Source organism: Pinus tabuliformis, chromosome 9 (assembly GCF_031772625.1).
Source record: "Pinus tabuliformis cultivar Carrire ecotype Pingquan chromosome 9, CPIR1, whole genome shotgun sequence".
NCBI lineage: Eukaryota > Viridiplantae > Streptophyta > Pinopsida > Pinales > Pinaceae > Pinus > Pinus tabuliformis.
Genome location: NC_142307.1, coordinates 740,683,994 through 740,703,186, shown reverse-complemented (window position 1 = coordinate 740,703,186; position 19,193 = coordinate 740,683,994). Strand labels below are relative to the sequence as shown.

Genomic DNA, 19,193 nt, shown 5'->3' with positions numbered 1-19,193 from the left:
TTGGAATTGTCTTTCATAGAGGGGATTGTTGGAAGGTTGAGTCAGCGCATCATCAATATAAATCGGAAAAAAATTGAATTGCAAAAAACAAAAAACAAAAAACTAATGATTTCATAAACTATTGTTAGTCACGTAAACCTTAAAATATCATTTCATTTCAAAAAAATGTTAATCATGAAGTGTAGCAAAATATCCCCAAAGGCATAACGAGCTAGGGTGAGGAAGGACTTAGCGCGGGTGGCTGGATGAGCACGTTGGCCCCATGGTGCGCCAAGTGGGGACCTAAAATATACGATCTTTCTCACCGACGATTGTTTACCTGGATTATACGTAAGCTTAAATCGTGGCAAAATAATTTTTTCATGACAGGTAAGAGATGCTGTGGACCTATCAATGATGAAGCTTCCTTTAGGTTGGCAAGTTTAGACGCATAGAATTCGGAAAACGGTCATGTGCACCTATGATAGAGAGAGTGTTTGTGCACTCAATTCTGTTTACATTCCATTTCTTTTGTTTCCCCTCTCTTCACGACAAAGTTTAATGATGAATCCAAGCGTTTGCATGAATGTGATGAATGAGTTGGACTGTGGAAAACACTGAAAGAAGAAGTGCAGAGGCAGTGAGCCAATAGAACACTTTTAGTGTGCTCGAGGAAAGAGTACAACCACCCAAAGGTAAATGGTGGCTTATTTAGGTCAATTTCACCTTATCTTAATCTGGAAAGGGACTCAGAATGGGATCGCATGGCACCACTTTCGTTGTCTTGTGGCTCAATCTCTTCACTCTGGTATGGATATGAACATGAATTATGTGGATTCATATGAATATGATTTGCTATAATGCATTTGTAGTGAAGGAGTAGCGGGGGTTGAAATTGCAGGTGGTGTCTGTGGGGGTTGCAGGGATGGGGATATGGCTGAGCACCAGACATCATAACGAGTGTGACAAGCTCCTCACTCTGCCTGTCCTCGCCATTGGAGGTTTTGTTTTTCTCATGTATGTATTGCTCTACCCACTTCCATTGCAACCTTATTTGTTTATGTTCTATATGTTTAGTTGGGGTCTATGTACCCAACTCTGCATTATCAACGTACACCTACTTCAATGCGGGGGGCTGTCAAACTCAGTGACTAGTTCCCATGATCGGGTTTCTTTGTTAGTTGGGGCCTGAACTGGGGTCATTATTGTGGAGACACACCTCACAACCTCTAGGCCACAGCCGACGGACATATTCCTACCACCACCTTTGTGTTCTATTTATTTTTACTGAGTATACATTCGTTAAGCTAACATTAATGGATGCCTGATGTGTTGCCCTTGTTAGATCATTGACTGGGTTTATGGGAGCTCTGAAAGACATATCTATACTCTTATGGATTGTATCCTTTGAAATTCTATTAAATATTCCATTTTAAGTATTACTGATCTTTTACAAGTCAAATGGATAGAGGAGAAGAGAGTCCTTGACTATGCTTTTGCAGTACTTGATACTCATGTTTTTGCTGCTGGTGGGCATTGCCTCGTTCACAGTATTCGCGTAAGCTCTCTTCTTATTTTTATTCTTTGGCTTCCATGCCGTCTCCTTTCAGTGTGTTTTGGGCTGCCATTTCTCTCTTTGGAATGTCGCTGATAATTAGCATTGTTCCTTTTCATGCATTGGTTTTACAGATCAATCAATATTTGCATCCATATTTATACATTTGTTAAGACGAATTGAAAGGATCTTAATTGGTGGCTGTTGGACTAACTGACAGCTCTAATGACAACATTACACACTGGCAAAATGGAATGAATGTTGCAATAGTTAGGCCATAACAGTCTTTTTCCTTTTTTCATAGAAAATGTTGCCTTTAGCTCTTGGTGTTTAAAGTATGTACACATCTGCAATTTGTAATGAAAAATGTGGTTTGAAAGGGCAACCACTGCTAGCAACAGGGACAGTGAAGATCCCCATAAAAGTCTCTGAGTACATAAGTTAGTACTGCGATGAAGGGGGGTCCAACCTATATTCGTCTTCCTCAAAAAATTGTGCTTTGTCTGCAGGCAGCCCGATCTGTGCTAGGAGCCAAGAAACATAGTTCTTTAGAACTCTGTGAGACTAAATACGAAGTCTGGTGACATTAAAGATAACACCTTTTCACTTCCAAGTTCCTACATGTTTCAGTTGTTTTACTGATATGTATTGAGCATTTCGAGAAAACATGTTTCAAACTAAATGTGACAAATAACGTTATCCTTGGGGCTTATATAAAAAGATTTCTGTTCAAACTTTATACGAGTATAATCCAAGCCACCATTACTTAATCTTTTCAAAAGCGATTATGAACGTGGCCAATTACTGTAGAATACCTTGTTTATGTCCCTCTCCCCCTTTCAACTAATTTTCTTCGTGCTCTACCATAGTTGCCATTTTTTTTCCAAGGAAAACCTCATGGGAAACCCTTGGATACTTCTCCACATTTTGCAGATGGTAATCAGTGTAAGCCTGTCACAGCTGATTACAACACCTGACCTGGTAGAGACATCAAGTGAGTCACACAACAGAGGTTGTCAGCCCCCGGGATTGATTTTGAGACCTCATGCATGAAGCTCAAAGCACTCAACCACTCGAGCTAGCTCACTGAGATCACCGTTACCAAGTTACTTCTCAATCATAAACCGACCATTTAAAATAAAATATACTGTGAGGATTTGTCACAGATCTGGCATTATTACCCAACTGTAATAATTTAACATTTCACTTCTCTTAAAGACACCATTCATCATCTTTTCAAGATCTCAAAACATCATTGCCAACAGTCTGGCAACTGATTGCTAAAACTTAAAACTACGAAACATTTCCGTCTAATTGCATGCGGAGCATATAAATCACTTGACACTTATACCATACAAGGCATTAAGACAACATCACAGATATGATTGGTTAAGCCATAAGGCTGCTTAGTCTAAATACATTCAAGACTCTGCGCATCTATTAGGTACAGTCATGGAGCCAATAATAATAGAGTGGTTCATCTCTTTCAAACAAGAGAACATACATACGTACATACATAATATTCATGTATATGTGTTCTTATTGGTGTTGCAAATATCTCTGATTTGAGATCTCTCCTGAGTTTTCAGGTTGCTGATATGTCTGAAATTTTCTGCTTTTTGAGGTCCAGTTTAATTTTGCTGATATTTTCCATGATATTTCCAATAATTTTCTTTCCAGACCCTCAGAGACATATTCTCTGAAATGGTATTTGAAACATTGGTTCTTCTGTATCCATTTTGTTTATTTTTCTTTATCCATACTTGCTCTATCCATATATATACGATGTATCTGTGGAGAAAAGAAAATATACAAAATGGGTACAAAAGAATAGATATGTATGAATAAATAGAGGAACACATACATACACATGTATGTGTGGATAGAGAGAATATACAAGATGCAAACAATTGATACTTATCTTTTAGCAGAGATGGCATGTGAAACCAATTGCTATAGGACTGATTTGCCCCTCAGTTCTAGGCATTCCTTTTTGAATGCCACCTTTAACTTGGGACTATGAGATGGTGATGAAGTTGATCCTTTAGAACAACTTTTTTTAAAAATCTAGCAACTTTTCATAGCCAAACCCTTGCCAACGTCAACTCAATCAAAGAAAGCAACATGTAACAAGAAATATCAACAAGTTAAATCCCTAACCATTTGTGAGAATATTTAATGTAAACCCAACTTGAAGTGTTGTTTGGATCTTTGGGGCTTTTTGATCACTCCTTCATTAATGGTTAATCACTTTATTGGATATTGTGATCCCACCCTTTATCCCCACCCTTTATCTTAGGGGTAAACCCTAAACCTCTTTACTGGTGAGGCTCTAATCTCATTCAACATGCACAATACACAAAATGCTTTGTGCTCTTTGGGATTTTCTTTGGAAGATGTGTTTATTGGTGTTTTTGAACACCAGCATTGCACATCATGCAATCCTATCATGGCATTAGAGCGAGGGTTGCGGAAAGGAGTAAAACTATGTCCTGTGGAGGGTGATTTGATTTATTTTTAGGTATGATAGTATCACTGTAACAATCGTGCTTATGATACATTGATCTGGGTTTTGTTGCTGTGTGCCCTAAGTTTGATTAAGTTTGGTGATATAGTGATCGTGTTGACAAGCATATGTTAGGAATCACACTTCTTTTGCATGTCATGTGATGTGAGAATTTTGTGATTGGTGTGCCCTTCTAGAGGTGAGACCATTGTGATATGTGAGGTCTGCAAAATGGTTGCATGAGTTGTGATATGGCACTGTATAGAGTTGCGAATCTTGTTTTGGACTAAGCACAATTTTTTTTTCACAGCTAGGGCATTGGATTGCATTAGAGTTGTGGGTTTGTGAAGACGTACCCTGTGATGTTTTGGCGAGTAACTTATGCTTATGACAATGCAATCTGATTGCAGCAAATTGTGTTATGAGGACTGATTGAGTGATGGTTGATCCTTTTGGATTTGGCTACTATCAGATTGAAGTAATATTGAGCCTTCTGCCGTATCACGATTTTATAAACTTGTATTAGATATCATTGGAAGATTCACTTGAGCTTTCTTTTGTTTAGCTTTCCTTGAAATTATCGATTCTCAGTCTTTATTTTTCAACAAGAACGGTTATGATATGTATTAGAAAATTGCTGTGGCCATGCTGGCCAGCATAATAATACAAAAAGAAAGCTGTAACATAGTCTATAACACTGGTCAACATGATAATACAAAGAGAAAGCTATCACATAGTCTATAGTTCAGCATTTGACCAAAATAAAAAAAGTTTGATGCAAAAAAAGACTACTATCCTTCGTAGAGGATATCTGAAAGCTTTTGGTAGTGTAGATTCTAAAAAAGACTCCCAGGACGAGATCTATTTTGCAAAACACATGGCAAAATTATTATTAATGAAAGATATGATTACTGTGCACTTCATTCTGGTTGACATAATAAGGCAGGGGTACCTGATTCTCCATGTCCACATTTCTCAGAACTTGATGAATAGTTTCTTCTTCTTTGGGGTCCCCAGGCACTGATCCCATGGACATTCTATAGTCAAAGGCAGCGGATTGAGAGCCCCTGTTAAAAATTACAGCCCTGGTATCAAAACAAGATACATTCTACTTCTAAGGCTTGAATTTGTCGCTTTACTGTATCATGGTTTCCATTATAAGTGGATGCTGAATGTTATGAATTTTCTCTTGGCCATGCACTCTGCTTATAACATAAAATATCGAAGTTCTGTTATCCTTTATAAGATCTTCATGCATGTGAAGGACCCTATGATTTCGAAAGATTTCACAAGGATTTGACACGTTAATGTTTCAGATAAGCTGCTTCAATTGCCATGCTAGCACCCAGATGTGGCTTCTCCATAGACACCACACTTCTCTTTTTGTGTGGGTGGAGTTGTCCCAGTGAAATCTGCCCAAACAACAGAGGAAACACCACAAACATGGACAAGAAATTTCTTGAATTGCAAACAAACCCATGAGGCAGACTACCATCAATGCCAGTTATGCATTCATCATATAGACTAAGAACTCAACAAAAGTATGTCCAATGGTCTTAAGGCTTATGGGATGTGTTGAAGTTGAATAGGTGCACTTGCAAGGGCTCAACCAAACTAGAGCCACCAAAACCAACAGTTAAATCCATTGTCTTACCTTCAAACCACCTAGTCATCGAACCCATCTGAAATTGCTAGTTTTTCTTAAAGACAAAAATGCGTGAAAGTACTATAGATGTGATATCCATCATTATGTGTTCTCTCATAGGGTCTTTGCCTTGCCATTTGAATGCAAACGTTCTGGGCATGCAATCAATTATGTCAATCATCACGAAGAATTAAGGTATGGGAAAGATGGACGTCCCTTATTTGTTTCTAAGACTCTGCAATCCTGATAGGAGGTTGTAGAAGCGAGATCATCTTCCTATTGGTTGAGCTGCTCTTAAGACATGGTAATATTCTGTTGTGTCAAAGTGATGTGTTTCCTTTTGTATTCCTAGGATGAGTCTTGCAAGTTTGCCATTGGATGGGATATTCATTTTGCTCTTAAGTCTTATGACTATGGATGAGTCCCCAATAATCATAATATATTCCTGATGCAGCTTGGGTCTAGGAGTTTTATCCCTTGAAATAGAGCTAGTGCTTCAGCCTAACTGTTTGTTGCTACTCCCAATCCCTGTTCACAACTTGTTTCTTAGTTAGCTTTTGGGATCAAGGATGATCCCCTTCCCTCCCCTCCTCCCTGCTGATTTTTTGTGTAGCATCAGGAGGTATTCTTGCAGGACAAAAGGGTCTTTAAGTCGGCCTTGGATGAATTTTTATTTTATTGAGACAAGTCGGCCAACCAGTGAAGGGGCGTGTCCCTTGGGTTGTCACACCCCTTTGACATGTAGAAATAGATGATGTGATGTCTCATTTGATCACCAACCAAGAGCAAGTCTTTCTCTCTCCTCATCATTCTTTTATCCTTCTTGAGGCCACATGTGTGAAGGAAGGGCGATTTTGACCGACGTTGACCTGGGATGTTTGACTGCAGGAGGGCCGCATGTTCAGGCTATTGACTATAGGACCGAAGTTGACTATAGGCCGAGCTGACCACAAAGTCGATTGTTTGACTAGTGTTGACTTTTGATTATTTTGGTTGGTTTGACCAATGCTGACTTGCTGAAGTTTTGACCAGATTTCATTGGTATTTTGACTTGGATTATTGGCACAGATTTCTAGACAAATAGCTGATTTGTAAACTTTGCTGAAGAATAATTTTTCCTAAGAATTTTTTTTGGGTTTTCTCCCAAGGTTAGGTTTCCCGACGTAAAATTATTGTCTCTATTGTGCATGGCTGTGTTTCTATGATCTTTATTGTTTCCACAACATTAACTGTTGAGATTTTTTAGAGTGTAATTATTCAATGATACCATGTGAAAAATCATTAGAAAATTAATTATATGGCAGAAAATTGTATTCTACTACACTTGGCATAGAATTTCAACATGGTATCAGAGCTTTGTTGAAAGATCAACCATTGAAGTCAACCTAAGAGACAATATTCAATAGCTTGATTGGATTTTTTGATCTCTTGTCAAAATGGTGCCAAGTCTCAGAGTAGAAGACAAGTTGGATGGTGCTACTAATTTTAGATCTTGGAAGACCAGGATACTCCTTGTATTGGAAGAAATTGATCTTCAAGATCATGTGAAGGAGGTCATTCCATAGCCAGAGGGATCTGAGGAGAAAACCAAGTATAAGAAGAATGAAGCCAAGGCTAAGAGAATCTTGATAGATTCCATAAAGGACCATAACGTGATGATGTCTAGATTAGATTTTATTGTCTCCTATCTTATGAGAGTCTCCTAGTTGAGAGATGAACCTAGAGCCATTTGAGATACCATTTATGATACAAAGCTTGTTAAAGTGACTCTCAATGGATTTCCTTCCTTATGGGAGCCATTTGTTAAGGGAATTTGTGCATGAGAAAATTTGCCCAAGTTTGATAAACTATGGATTGATTGTGTTTGAGAGGAGGCCAACTTGTTGTCCAAGAGCAGCTGCAAAGACCTAGGATGAAGAAACTCAAGCACTTGCAACTTATGCACAAAAAGGAAAGGGAAGAAGAAATTTTGGAAAGTTTGATATAGGTAGAAGACCAACTTTAGTTCCAGATTAGAAGAAGAAGGATATGTCAAAGATCAAGTGCTTCATTTGTTGCGATTTTGGTCACTATGCTTCTCAGTGTTCTTAGAAGAAAAGGAAAGGAAAACAACATACATTAGCAGTTGATGTTGATGATGATGATAAACATCCACCTTAGAAGAAGTCAAAAGAATATTTCTTTGTCTCCACTCTTACAAGCACTATTACAGATGGCTGTGATGTTTGGTTGGTGGACAACAATGCTTTTAGGCATGTGATTGGTTTCGAGATTCTCTCTTTGATTTGACAAAGAAGGATTCAACATTGTAGGTGGAACTTGGGGATAAACCAAGTATGCAGTGAAAGGAGTTGGGACAACATCATTTCAACTGGAATCCGAAGATTCTCTACACATGAGAGATGTTTTGTTTGTACCAAATTTGAAGAAGAACTTGCTCTCTATCTCAACGTTGGATGATATAGGTTATGGAGTTGCATTTTTTTATTGTTAGGTTCTTGTATGGCCTAAGGGCTCGAGCATAGACTCAACAAGAGTGATTGGTGTTCGAGAGGGAGGACTGTACATATTGTTAGGACATCCAGCGCATGCATTGATACATGACAGTATCAGAGTAGAGCCAACAGAGCGAGTGGATCTACCTAAAGATGTTGTCGTGCCTAGAAATAGGCCAACATGGCTTCATGACACTTTGCAGGATGTAGAAAGGCATGCAACTCCCGTGGTACCTTCAGGGAGAGTAGACGACCACAGAGGTATTCGAGCCATATGGCATTGATGAGCCACATCATTGATTTTGAGCCTTCTAGTTATGAGGAGGCAACAAGCCAACAGGTTTGGAAGGATGCCATGATGGAGGAGTATCAATCCATCATGAAGAATGATGTGTGGGAGATAGTGTCGAGACCTGAGGGGAAGTCAATAGTGACTTCCAAGTGGATCTATAAGATCAAGCATGCAACAGATGGCAGCATTGAGAAGTACAAAGTGAGGTTTGTGGTGAGAGGGTTCTCTTAGAAAAGAGTGGACTATGAAGAGACATTTGCTCCAGTCGCCAAGTACACTTTTATTAGGACTATTGTTTCTATTGCTTCTGTTATGGGTTGGAGATTACATTAAATGGCTGTAAAGGTCGCATTCCTTAATGGTGTAATTGAGGAAGAAGTGTACATAGAGCAACCTCAGGGCTTTGAGGTACATGGGAAGGAGTTCCACGTTTGCAGATTGAAGAAATCTTCGTATGGACTCAAACGGTAACCTAGGGCATGGTATTCCAGGATTAATGGGTACTTGATGATTTTGGGCTTCACCAAGAGTGATGCGGATCTTGACCTTTACTTCATGGTTGTTGATGGCGATCCTTTGATCTTGGTGCTATATGTTGTTTATCTATTCCTTATTGGGGCAAAGAGACTCATCATTGGGTGCAAGAGAGATTTAGCCTTGGAGTTCGAGATGAAGGATCTTGGCCTGAGGCATTATTTCTTGGGATTGGAGGTGTGGTAGAGACCTAATGAGATCTTCCTCGGACAAGGGAAGTGCATTGTTAAGATTTTGTGGAGATTTGTTATGATAGACTGCAAGTCCATGGCTACACCTATGGTGACCAATTTGAAGAAGCTGAGTGATTCTGCTTTAGATTCAGATTGTACAGGCAATTGGTGTGATCCTTGGTGTACTTGATGAACACTAGGCCATATATTTTTTTTGTAGTGAACACCTTGAACCATATATGTTTGAGTTGAGGCATGTGCATTGGGTTGCAACAAAGCATGTGTTGAGGTATCTGCGTGGTGTAGTTGGATATGGTTTGAGATATGCCTTAGGTGGTGAAGTGAGGCTGCAGGGATATTGTTAAAATTGGCAACTAGGGCGAAAATCCACCTTGGACAACTCATATGATGGAGATGATATTTTTATTGGATTCCTCTTTTCGAGAGGTGTAGGATTGATCTAAAGATTATTTCATTCTGACAAGTAGAAATGGAATTATGAATTTATTTCTTCTATGGACAAATTGTCAAGGTCGGCCAGAAGTCTAATGTAGGCTCATGAAGCCCAACAGACGTGTCTCTACATCCTCAACGTTGTGTATATATAGAGGAGTCATTTTCCTCATTTGGTAACTGTTAATTTTAGGTATGTTCTATGCTGATAGCAAATTTACTTCAATTTTCCATATTAGCTCAATATGAATTCCAGATTAGCAATCACATTTAGCATGATAGTAAAATGCAGATAGAACATAAACATAAATCGCAGAAGACAAGCCAAGACAAGAGGACACAAGATGTGGCGCCAGCCAAGGACAAACCCCAATGTGGGGAAACCCTTGATCAATCTTCTTATATGTTCTTCAATTGTTCAACAAAGAGAGAGAGATAATACATATACATCAGAAGTCAATATTTTGACTTATTTAAATAAGAGCAGAGATCTTCTCAAAGATGTCACATGAGGTAGTTGATTTGGACTTAGGTGAAGGGATGCTGATCCTCCAAGGTGACTCTATCACCATGCTGCACCTCATCATCGTGCTGCACCCATTCACTGAGCTACTCTTATCACTGAGCTGCACCCATTCATTGAGCTGCTCTTATCACTGAGTTGCACCCATTCATTGAGTTGTACCCATTGCTGTGCACTATGTTGCACCATTCCATCACTGTTGTACCCATCACCAACAAGCTGCTGCAATGCATCGTGCTGCTGCTATGTCTACATGCCCATCATCACCATGTTGTACCATTGTGCAACATAGTACTGCATCCATGCTGCCCACACCAGTCACTGCATTTATCATGTTGTACCCATCCAAGTATGCTAAACATACTATCAATACAACCATGCTGATACAACCAAGCTGCATCTTATTACATCATGTGTTGCACCATATTGTACTGCACCATACTGTCCATTTTGCTGTACCTAAATATGCTGTCATATCAAACTTCAGTCCTCTATGCTGCTAGCATGCGGCCTAGCCCAACAGCAAGACAACCCAACTATCTTTACCCAATGACTTCCTATCAACCTTTTTGCTGCATAGCCTTACATCGTCTAATGGCTGATAGGATCCTCTCCATGGACTGTGTTTAGGCAGCGTTTGGTCTTCTCTTTGATAGCTAGGACTGTGGCCTATTCTTCTCATTCTTTGTGGCTGGGTTAAGACTTGAGACTGCAGAATAGGACAACAGCTTAGGGCACATGAAAACCCTCCTCAAACTGCGGCCTAGAACAACAATAAGGTCTTCTTCTTGACTGCGTTTAGGGCAGCTTCTTGACTGTGTTTAAGAAACAAACAAATCCTCTAGCCCGAGAGCGGGTCTAGCCACAAACAAACATTCTATGGAAGATTTCCTTAGGCTAGAATCAATTAAGAGGGCCTACCTCTTAGTATGCTTATTCCGCTTGGTGATGACTTTGCTTCCTTGCTCCAACTATCTTCCGTTTCCTTCTTTCGAACACCTGAAACAAGTAAACAACAACAAACAATGATAATATACAAATTGTATTCAACCTACTTAACAAGTCAAGAAACATTAAGCTATAAACATGTGAGATGACATTTTATGTAGGAAATCAATCGACTGATGTCTTGACGTTGCTGTTCTCCTCAGACAAATCCGGGTTCCCACACACTTCCTCTAGCATTCCATGGATGGCCCCAACAATGGTAGTCTTAAGGCTCTTCCCTTTAGTCTTCACACTAAACCAAACTCACAATTCTCCCTTATACACAAACTAGAGAGCTACAAACTATGAATAACTTGCTGATTACTCCAAAATCAAAACCTCAACCAAAACTTATTTAGGACTAGCTTGTGCTTGGGAAGAAGAGAGGTTTATATAGTTTGGATGGAAGGGAGATGGTTCCTCTTCTCATCGGAGAAGGTCTTATCCCTTGAGGTAGTTCCATCCTAATAGGGGAAAGCATCCCAAATTGACCTCCTCGGCTCCATCCAGCCTAAACATTTACCAGACTTCCGTTACGAGGCTTCTAGAGCTGGAAGCTTCGGTTCCTTATTTAAAAAACTTTCCAAAAGAGGATTGATGCGACTGGAAAAAGGCTCAGTCGGTTCTATCGGCGTTAGGGACAGTTGTAATCCCTGCATATCGGCGCGAGGAGGACACGGGTCATTAGCGTCGTCTTGTAAACTGGGAAAAACATAATATTTTGGGTGAATGATGCAAAAGGGAATTGTTCTACTCATGAAGAGGGACACAATGAGAGTTTCTTCATGAAGGGAAAGCATGTGGGGTTCACTGTAGAGGTCTTCCAGGATCATGGAATGGGGAGTACAGGGACAGTGACAAAATGCTGTGTAACAAATGCCCCCTAAAGCATGAAGACCGAACTAGAGTGGGGTGAAATGCTTTATGAATCAGTGTGGGGAACTAGAGTCTGTCTTCGGACAACCTGCAAGCAAGTACAGATACATATACATCACTTAAAGCTCTGTCAAATGATACATGAATCGTGGTATGGACATAGCCATCCAGAGAATGATCATGTAAATGGATCCAGGCATGGACGCACCCATCCGTTAAAGAGGATCATATCGAAACCAAGGTATGGTTGCACCCATCCAATAATGAGAAGGATCACATATGATGACAACTCATGGTATGGTCGCAACGGTCCATCTGAAAGAGACATGTATATCAACACAACCATGTCACATCGCCTTGCAACCTGGACTTTCGTAATCTGAGCCCAGGGTCTTGCGCTATAACACGACCTGATCAAAGTACAAATTCTAACATGTGAATAGATGTGTTGATGTCGAACATGCTAGAAAATCGCTTGATTACCAGTGGGTGATGTAAGCTGTTAACAAGCGCGAGAGAAACCACCAATAATGACAATGGTCCTCAAGGTACTATCAGCACAATTCATGGAATGTGAATAAAGGAATTGAAGTCGAACACTCATGAAATCACTCGATCGAAAGCCAATGATGTGAACTTGTCGTCGAGTGCGAAGAACTTGCCATTAAGGCATGCAAGCTCTAAGGTACTGGAAGGGAGTCTCTCGGTCAACTTCCTGGATAATGAGCTGAAGTCGACAGGAAGTGACCATGTCGAAGGAGGGCCATGATGTATCCCACATCATTGACACGAGACAAAGGGATGCAAAATGATTTTTGGATGATACAGAGAATCAGGGGTAAGTGTAACTGCAGAAGGACAACTCTTGAACATATCGGTGACACGACTCGGAGTTTTGCAACTTTTGGATCCATGGGATCGGTGGTCATGATGATGTGGCAGAGATCAAATGGAAGGCAAAAATAAACGACCCAACCCAGGAAGGACAAAGATGAAGTGAGGATATCCCAACCCGACACGACGCAGAAAGTGTCATGTTCAAGAGTGAGTTGTCGACACAACTGATAGAATTTCCCATTTTCCCCTACCATTTCTGGCAGGTACCCCAATTATTTTTTAATTGCAAGCTTGAAAGGGATAGCATATGCTTGCACTATAAGTCCATCCTTCGGATGAATCCGACCTAGTAAGTTTAATGAGCCCTAGGAAGGAGAAGCTCATGTTCGTTATGGTGACAAATTCGATGTCGTTTAATGTTTTAACGAGTCCGACAAAGGTGTAACTCGGTATCTTTTTCATGTTTAGAGAGTTTGAAAAAGACACGGAAAGAAAACTCCACATGGTCCCTTTTCGTACATTTGTGTCTCTTGAACCCGAAAAGGTAGAAAATAATACTTGAGAGAACCGCTTGACCATTTCAGTTAAGGAGTACCTTTTTCGTAAATAGTTCATTCCAGCTCGAAAAAGGGGTAAACGTTATTGGGTGAATGACGTTTCGCAGCCTTTAATGAGTTCAAAATGACAAGAGATCGACAATCTTTTTATGTTTAAAGGGTCGAAAAAGAGCTGAAAGCAAACCCTCCCCCCTGTTTTTATCTACTTTAACGAGTCAAAAACGGAAAAATACTTTGCGATCTTTTCATTTTTTACGAGTCAGAAAAGAGCTTAAACGTGACTCACCCTGAGTAGTATAAAGGGTAGCAACTAGTTCCGGTTATGGAGGAACTGCTCAAAACATGTAATGGTTAAGAGGCTGGCTAACAAAACCACTCATTGCTGCAGTTCCTCAGGAAAGGAAAAAACAACCAAGTGAAAGCATATGATTGTCCAAAGAGTGGTGGCGATGGAATGAAACAACTAAGGCTCATCTAGCAGAAATTAGCTGATAAAAATGGAATCACGAGATGTAAATTGGGCATGGGTTCATTTTTACACAAGCTTGAACCATGGAGAACTCTTCTTGGATTCGTTTTCATGTTTACACAAGCTTGAAATGAAAAACTATGCTTGCTATAAGTTTTCATGCCCCCAGTATAATGACTCAATCGAGGTACATGCCCCAAGCTTCATTTCAGTCAACTAGGTGGATGGAATGAAGGTTCACTTTCAAGATCTTGGAAAGACTCGACTGGGATTTTACGAGATCTTAATCAAAGAATCGATTTGGAAAAGGGAGTTGCTTCATTTTTTAATGAGGTTGACACAGTAAAAGAACTATCCTCGAGACCCTTGTTTCATTTTTTAACGAGCTTGACACAAGACAAAGAACTATGCTCACACCCTTTGTTTCATTTTTTAACGAGGTTGACACAAGACTAGGAACTATCCTCATGACCCTTGTTTCATTTTTTAACGAGCTTGACACAAGACAAGGAACTATGCTCACACCCTTTGTTTCATTTTTTAATGAGGTTGACAAAGAAAAAGAACCATCCTCGTAATCTGATCATGGACCATACGAGAACATGGCTCCCAAGAGGTCCTCACTAGACGAGAGAACTACGCTCTGGGAGAAACACCTGTCAACTGGTACCAAAGACAGATCGGGTTCCAATGCCCCCAATACATAATGTACTATACCATCTGCATGATCATCAGTAGATGTGGAGATGGAACGGGTAGCCACATAATTGACCTATGGCGAGGAAGGAATTGCTTGCAAACAAGAGCCGATAGGGGACGATGGTTGCAAAGGAGGCGCCTGGTGACCATTGAATAACAATTGATCAATAGTCTCAATTCTCCCTTTGTGCGGAAAACAAACCACTCGGAAAAGTGAAGAAGCAAGAGCTCTCATGACATAAACATAGTCGCGTCCAAGGAGAAGATTGAAATCTAAGGGACCTTTGACTACCATCACGTCTATATAGACAGTCTTCCCTTCCAAAGTAATAGGGAACTTCGGAAGGACCCCTAAGGGCTGACTAGTTCCTCTGTTGAAAGCCAACAGATTCTGGGTGACAGGCACAAGCTGTGGGGAACCCAAAGCTTGCCAAGTAGTAGAAGACATGATGCTAACAGATGAGCCTTCATCTAATATAGTGCCATGTACTACCATATTATAGGCTTGTACTGTAATCTGGAAAGGCACATAAGATGGAAGGCGGAAAGCAGTCAATGGACTCCAATCGAAAGAGACGACAAAACTACTTGGTGGGGGTATCATATGATTGCCCCCATGCTCCGCAGGAATAGAAGAAGGACTCTCCTGAACAATCGGGACGGGAGGGTCACTCTTCGATTCATGAGAATCTGAGGAGACGAGAAGAACATGAGCAATATGATCACCACTCCCTTCAGGAACAGAGTGAAGAACTGAGGGCGGAGCCAAGTCGACACTCTTTTCGACCAATGGTTGGTCGGGAACAGACATTAGAGAGTCGCGCTCAGGAAGAGCAGGACGGGCAAGATATGAATCCAAGTCAATCTCTTTACCAACCAGGAGAGGGTCAGAAGAAAGCCTCTGATAACCAACAGGAAGTTGGGGTTGAGGAGCTGTAAGGTTTTCCAAAACTTTGGAAGCTTTATCCATAAGAGGACAAAGGTGAAGAAGATGCTCTCCTTCACATAACCTACAGGGGAATCTAATCTTTCCCTTCTTCTTACCATCGCTAACCGAGGGTGCAACATCGACATGATCTCTAGAGGTCGATGGGGATGGTCGATCCAGATTTTGAGACCATACCTCTAAGACTCTGGGAATGCCAAGACAGTCTCGAAGGAGATGGTCACCCTTACATAGCTTGCAAGGGAATCTGACCTTTCGTGGAGGATCGAAAGGTTTGTCGACAGGAAGTGCATTTAGAGCAATAGCTGCACGGTTGGCCTCTCGCTTATCTGACTTCTTCTTCTTCTTAGCCTCCTGGTTACTAGATTTGAAACTTTCACCAGGCGAAGTAGAAGAGGAGGGTGAAGAAATAGGGGAAGAAGGCGAGGGGTCAACCTTAGAATCATCGTGACGTGATTCAAATGAAGGAGATTTTTGGACAGGAGTCAGGACACTTGGGACCACCGAGGTCGAAAACAACCAGACAGTTAAACCAATGGTTAACCCTGGAAGGGACAACGTCGCCATATAAGGAGCACCATAATTTCCAAAAGAAGGAAAAGGACCAGGATTCCATCCGAGGGGAATCCTTGACTGGTGGACTCTGGAAATGTTGCCATTGGAATCGACCCTGAAGAATTACTAAGGAATGTAACTTTAACCAGGAATATTTCGTGGGAAGTTAATTTTAGAACACTGAAACAAAACTTTGCCTTTTCATGTTTTAAGAGTCGAGAAAAGGGCAAAAGGTGACTCTATTCACTTTCGAAGTTAACGAGCTCGAAGGGACAAGTGCTCGAGTGATCTTTTAAGTTTAAAGAGTCAAAAAGATCAAATGACTACTCAGGATGATCTAGGTAAAAGGACTACCAGGTAATCGTGAACTGCAGAATACCTCCTGGCGAATCGAGAAGTACGGGCAGGCAATCTCCCCGAATGCTATGTTCAGTGTATCACGTTTACAAGGCGGTAGACTCGACTTCCAACGGATAAAGGTTTGCAAACCTAGTGGGGTCTCCCTTTATATACGTGACAGTACGGGGAGCACAAGTCCGTACTAGCGCTGTCTAAAGTTAACGACAACTGCTAGGTTTAAAGATGCCGGAACACGTCTCTAGCCTAGACCACTAAATGTGAGCGTTAAGTTTCAATGCTTCCTTAGGTTAATTCAATAAATTTTAACGATTGATCTTGAATTAGGTTTCAATTACAAGGCCCTACTGCTGTCATCTCAAAACTCCTATATGCAGCTGTATGAGAAAAGAAATCTTTCTTCGATGAAAGTTAACACTAATTGAGGGATAGAGAGCACACAATCAATGCAACAATCAAAGAATGAAAACTTTCACTTATGCATGTCCTAAATGCACTTAATCTTCCCTTAACAACAAAATAAGTTTCATTTCATTTCCATGCCTATGATGTTGCAATTATAGCTTCTCAATGACACTACTAATGCAATATTTTCGTTTAAGTAAACTAGAATGATGTACTTCTTTTCATAAAATGCAAAATGAATCTTTCACATAAAGCACTTTTAGTGAAAATTTCACAACCCTGAACAAAGAAGCATCGATCAAATCCAAAGCATGATAAATGAAACTAAAAGCAACTTCTTCCTTGAATCGAACAAACCAAACACATAAATGCTTCAATTGACAAACCAAGCAATGTAATCATGCTTGGAAAGAGAAAAGAGACACTCGAAATAAGAGAACAAACGAGACCCTTTCACTCATTTGATTGAAAATGAAGCAATGAAGATGTCGCGACTGAAAGATGGATTAAATGAAGCAGCAAATCAGAAACTTGACATAATGAGTAAATAAACAAATGAACGGTAATTGACCTAGATGCCCTAGGGTCATAGAAACCATCCAAAAACTCAAAAAATCAAGCAATGAAACTTCAAGCCAATCAATCAATCAAAACCAGCAAACAAAGCATCCTAGTCACTTCTGGGTGGAAGAAGAGAGTCTGAGGGTCAAGACACACTGGCACTGGAATGGGAGAAATTCTGATTTTTTCTTAACTCAGAGACCGGAGTGACTGCCTAACTGACAACAAGTGCCAGAAAGGGGTCAACGCGATTGTTTTATAGAAACTCACGCTGATCGGCGTGACTGTTAGAAAAATAAACGCGCTGACCGAGGATTCAAGGAAAAAATAAAAAAATTTCAAAGGCTAAAACCAAACTTGCCACTGTAAATTTCAGACTCAGAGCAGTATACCAAGCAAAGCAGAGAAAACTAAAGGGAAATGGTGATACTAGAAAAGTTCACACAAAACCATGAAATGACAATCAATCAAACAGAAAGATTGGTTCCCTAGTGGAGTCGCCAATTTGTGTTGTAGGTAAAATTCTAAGTGCGGACACAAACAATTCCTCTAGCCTGAGAGCGGGTCTAGCCACAAACAAACATTATATGGAAGATTTCCTTAGGCTGTAATCAATTAAGAGGGCCTACCTCTTAGTACGCTTATTATGCTCGGTGATGACCTTGCTTCCTTGCTCCAGCTATCTTCCGTTTCCTTCTTTCGAACACCTGAAACAAGTAAACAACAACAAACAACAACCGTGATAATATACAAATTGTATTTAGCCTACTTAACAAGTCAAGAAACATTAAGCCATAAACATGTGAGATGACATTTTATGTAGGAAATCAATCGATAGTTGCATTTATATTAGTTCAAGAAGAGATTACAACCGATGTCTTGATGTTGCTGTTCTCCTCCGACAAATCTGGGTTCCCACACACTTTCGCTAGCATTCCATGAATGGCCCCAACAATGGTAGTCTTAAGGCTCTTCCCTTTAGTCTTCACACTAAACCAAACTCACAATTCTCCCTTGTACACAAAGTAGAGAGCTACAAACTATGAATAACTTGCTGATTACTCCAAAATCAAAACCTCAACTAGAACTTAATTAGGACTAGCTTGTGCTTGGGAAGAAGAGAGGTTTATATAGCTTGGATGGAAGGGAGATGGTTCCTCTTCTCATGGGAGAATGTCTTATCTCTTGAGGTAGTTCCATCCTAATAGGGGAAAGGAGCCCAAACTGATCTCCTCGGCTCCATTCGGCCTAACCATTTACCAGACTTCCGTTACGAAGCTTCTAGAGCTGGAAGCTTTGGCTCCTTATTTAAAAAACTTTCCAAAAGAGGATCGACGCGACTGGAAAAACGCTCAGTCGCTTCTGTCGGCGCTAGGGACAGTGGTAATCCCTACATATCGACGTGAGGAGGACACGGGTCATTAGCGCTGGTCTTGTAAACTGGGAAAAACATAATATTTTGGGGAAATGATGCAAAAGGGAATTGTTCTACTCATGAAGAGGGACACAATGAGAGTTTCTTCATGAAGGGAAAGCATGTGGGGTTCACTTTAGAGGTCCTCTAGGATCATGAAATGGGGAATACAGGGACAGTGACAAAATGCTATGTAACAGTCCCTACCATTCGGACCCTCCTTCGCATAATGGCAGAACTTATTGCAAGCAAGGCATCTGCCTTTCCTTCCACCCTTAGATCCGGACTTCCCATTGAAGTGATATTTAGGTAGGCCATCATATGCTTCCGCTACGCCACTCAGATAATATTTTTTGCTTCGACTTCACCCTTGGT

General features: G+C 40.5%; 1 protein-coding gene across 6 annotated transcripts in view; it reads left to right on the top strand.

The window, feature by feature from the left end:
• Positions 1-235: 235 nt before the first annotated feature.
• TET10 (tetraspanin10) overlaps positions 236-19,193 on the top strand; it is a 58,675-nt gene continuing 39,717 nt past the window's right edge. Inside the window, exons 1-4 of one of the 6 annotated variants that reach the window (XM_089438397.1) lie at positions 245-787; positions 881-996; positions 1,325-1,379; positions 1,482-1,537. In XM_089438397.1, the coding sequence (XP_089294523.1) occupies positions 734-787; positions 881-996; positions 1,325-1,379; positions 1,482-1,537 (281 nt within the window). In that variant the 5' untranslated portion in view covers positions 245-733. Of the gene's footprint in view, positions 788-880; positions 997-1,324; positions 1,380-1,481; positions 1,538-19,193 lie in introns of all 6 variants that reach the window. The other 5 variants (XM_089438398.1, XM_089438400.1, XM_089438399.1 and 2 more) reach the window with 5 other exon arrangements.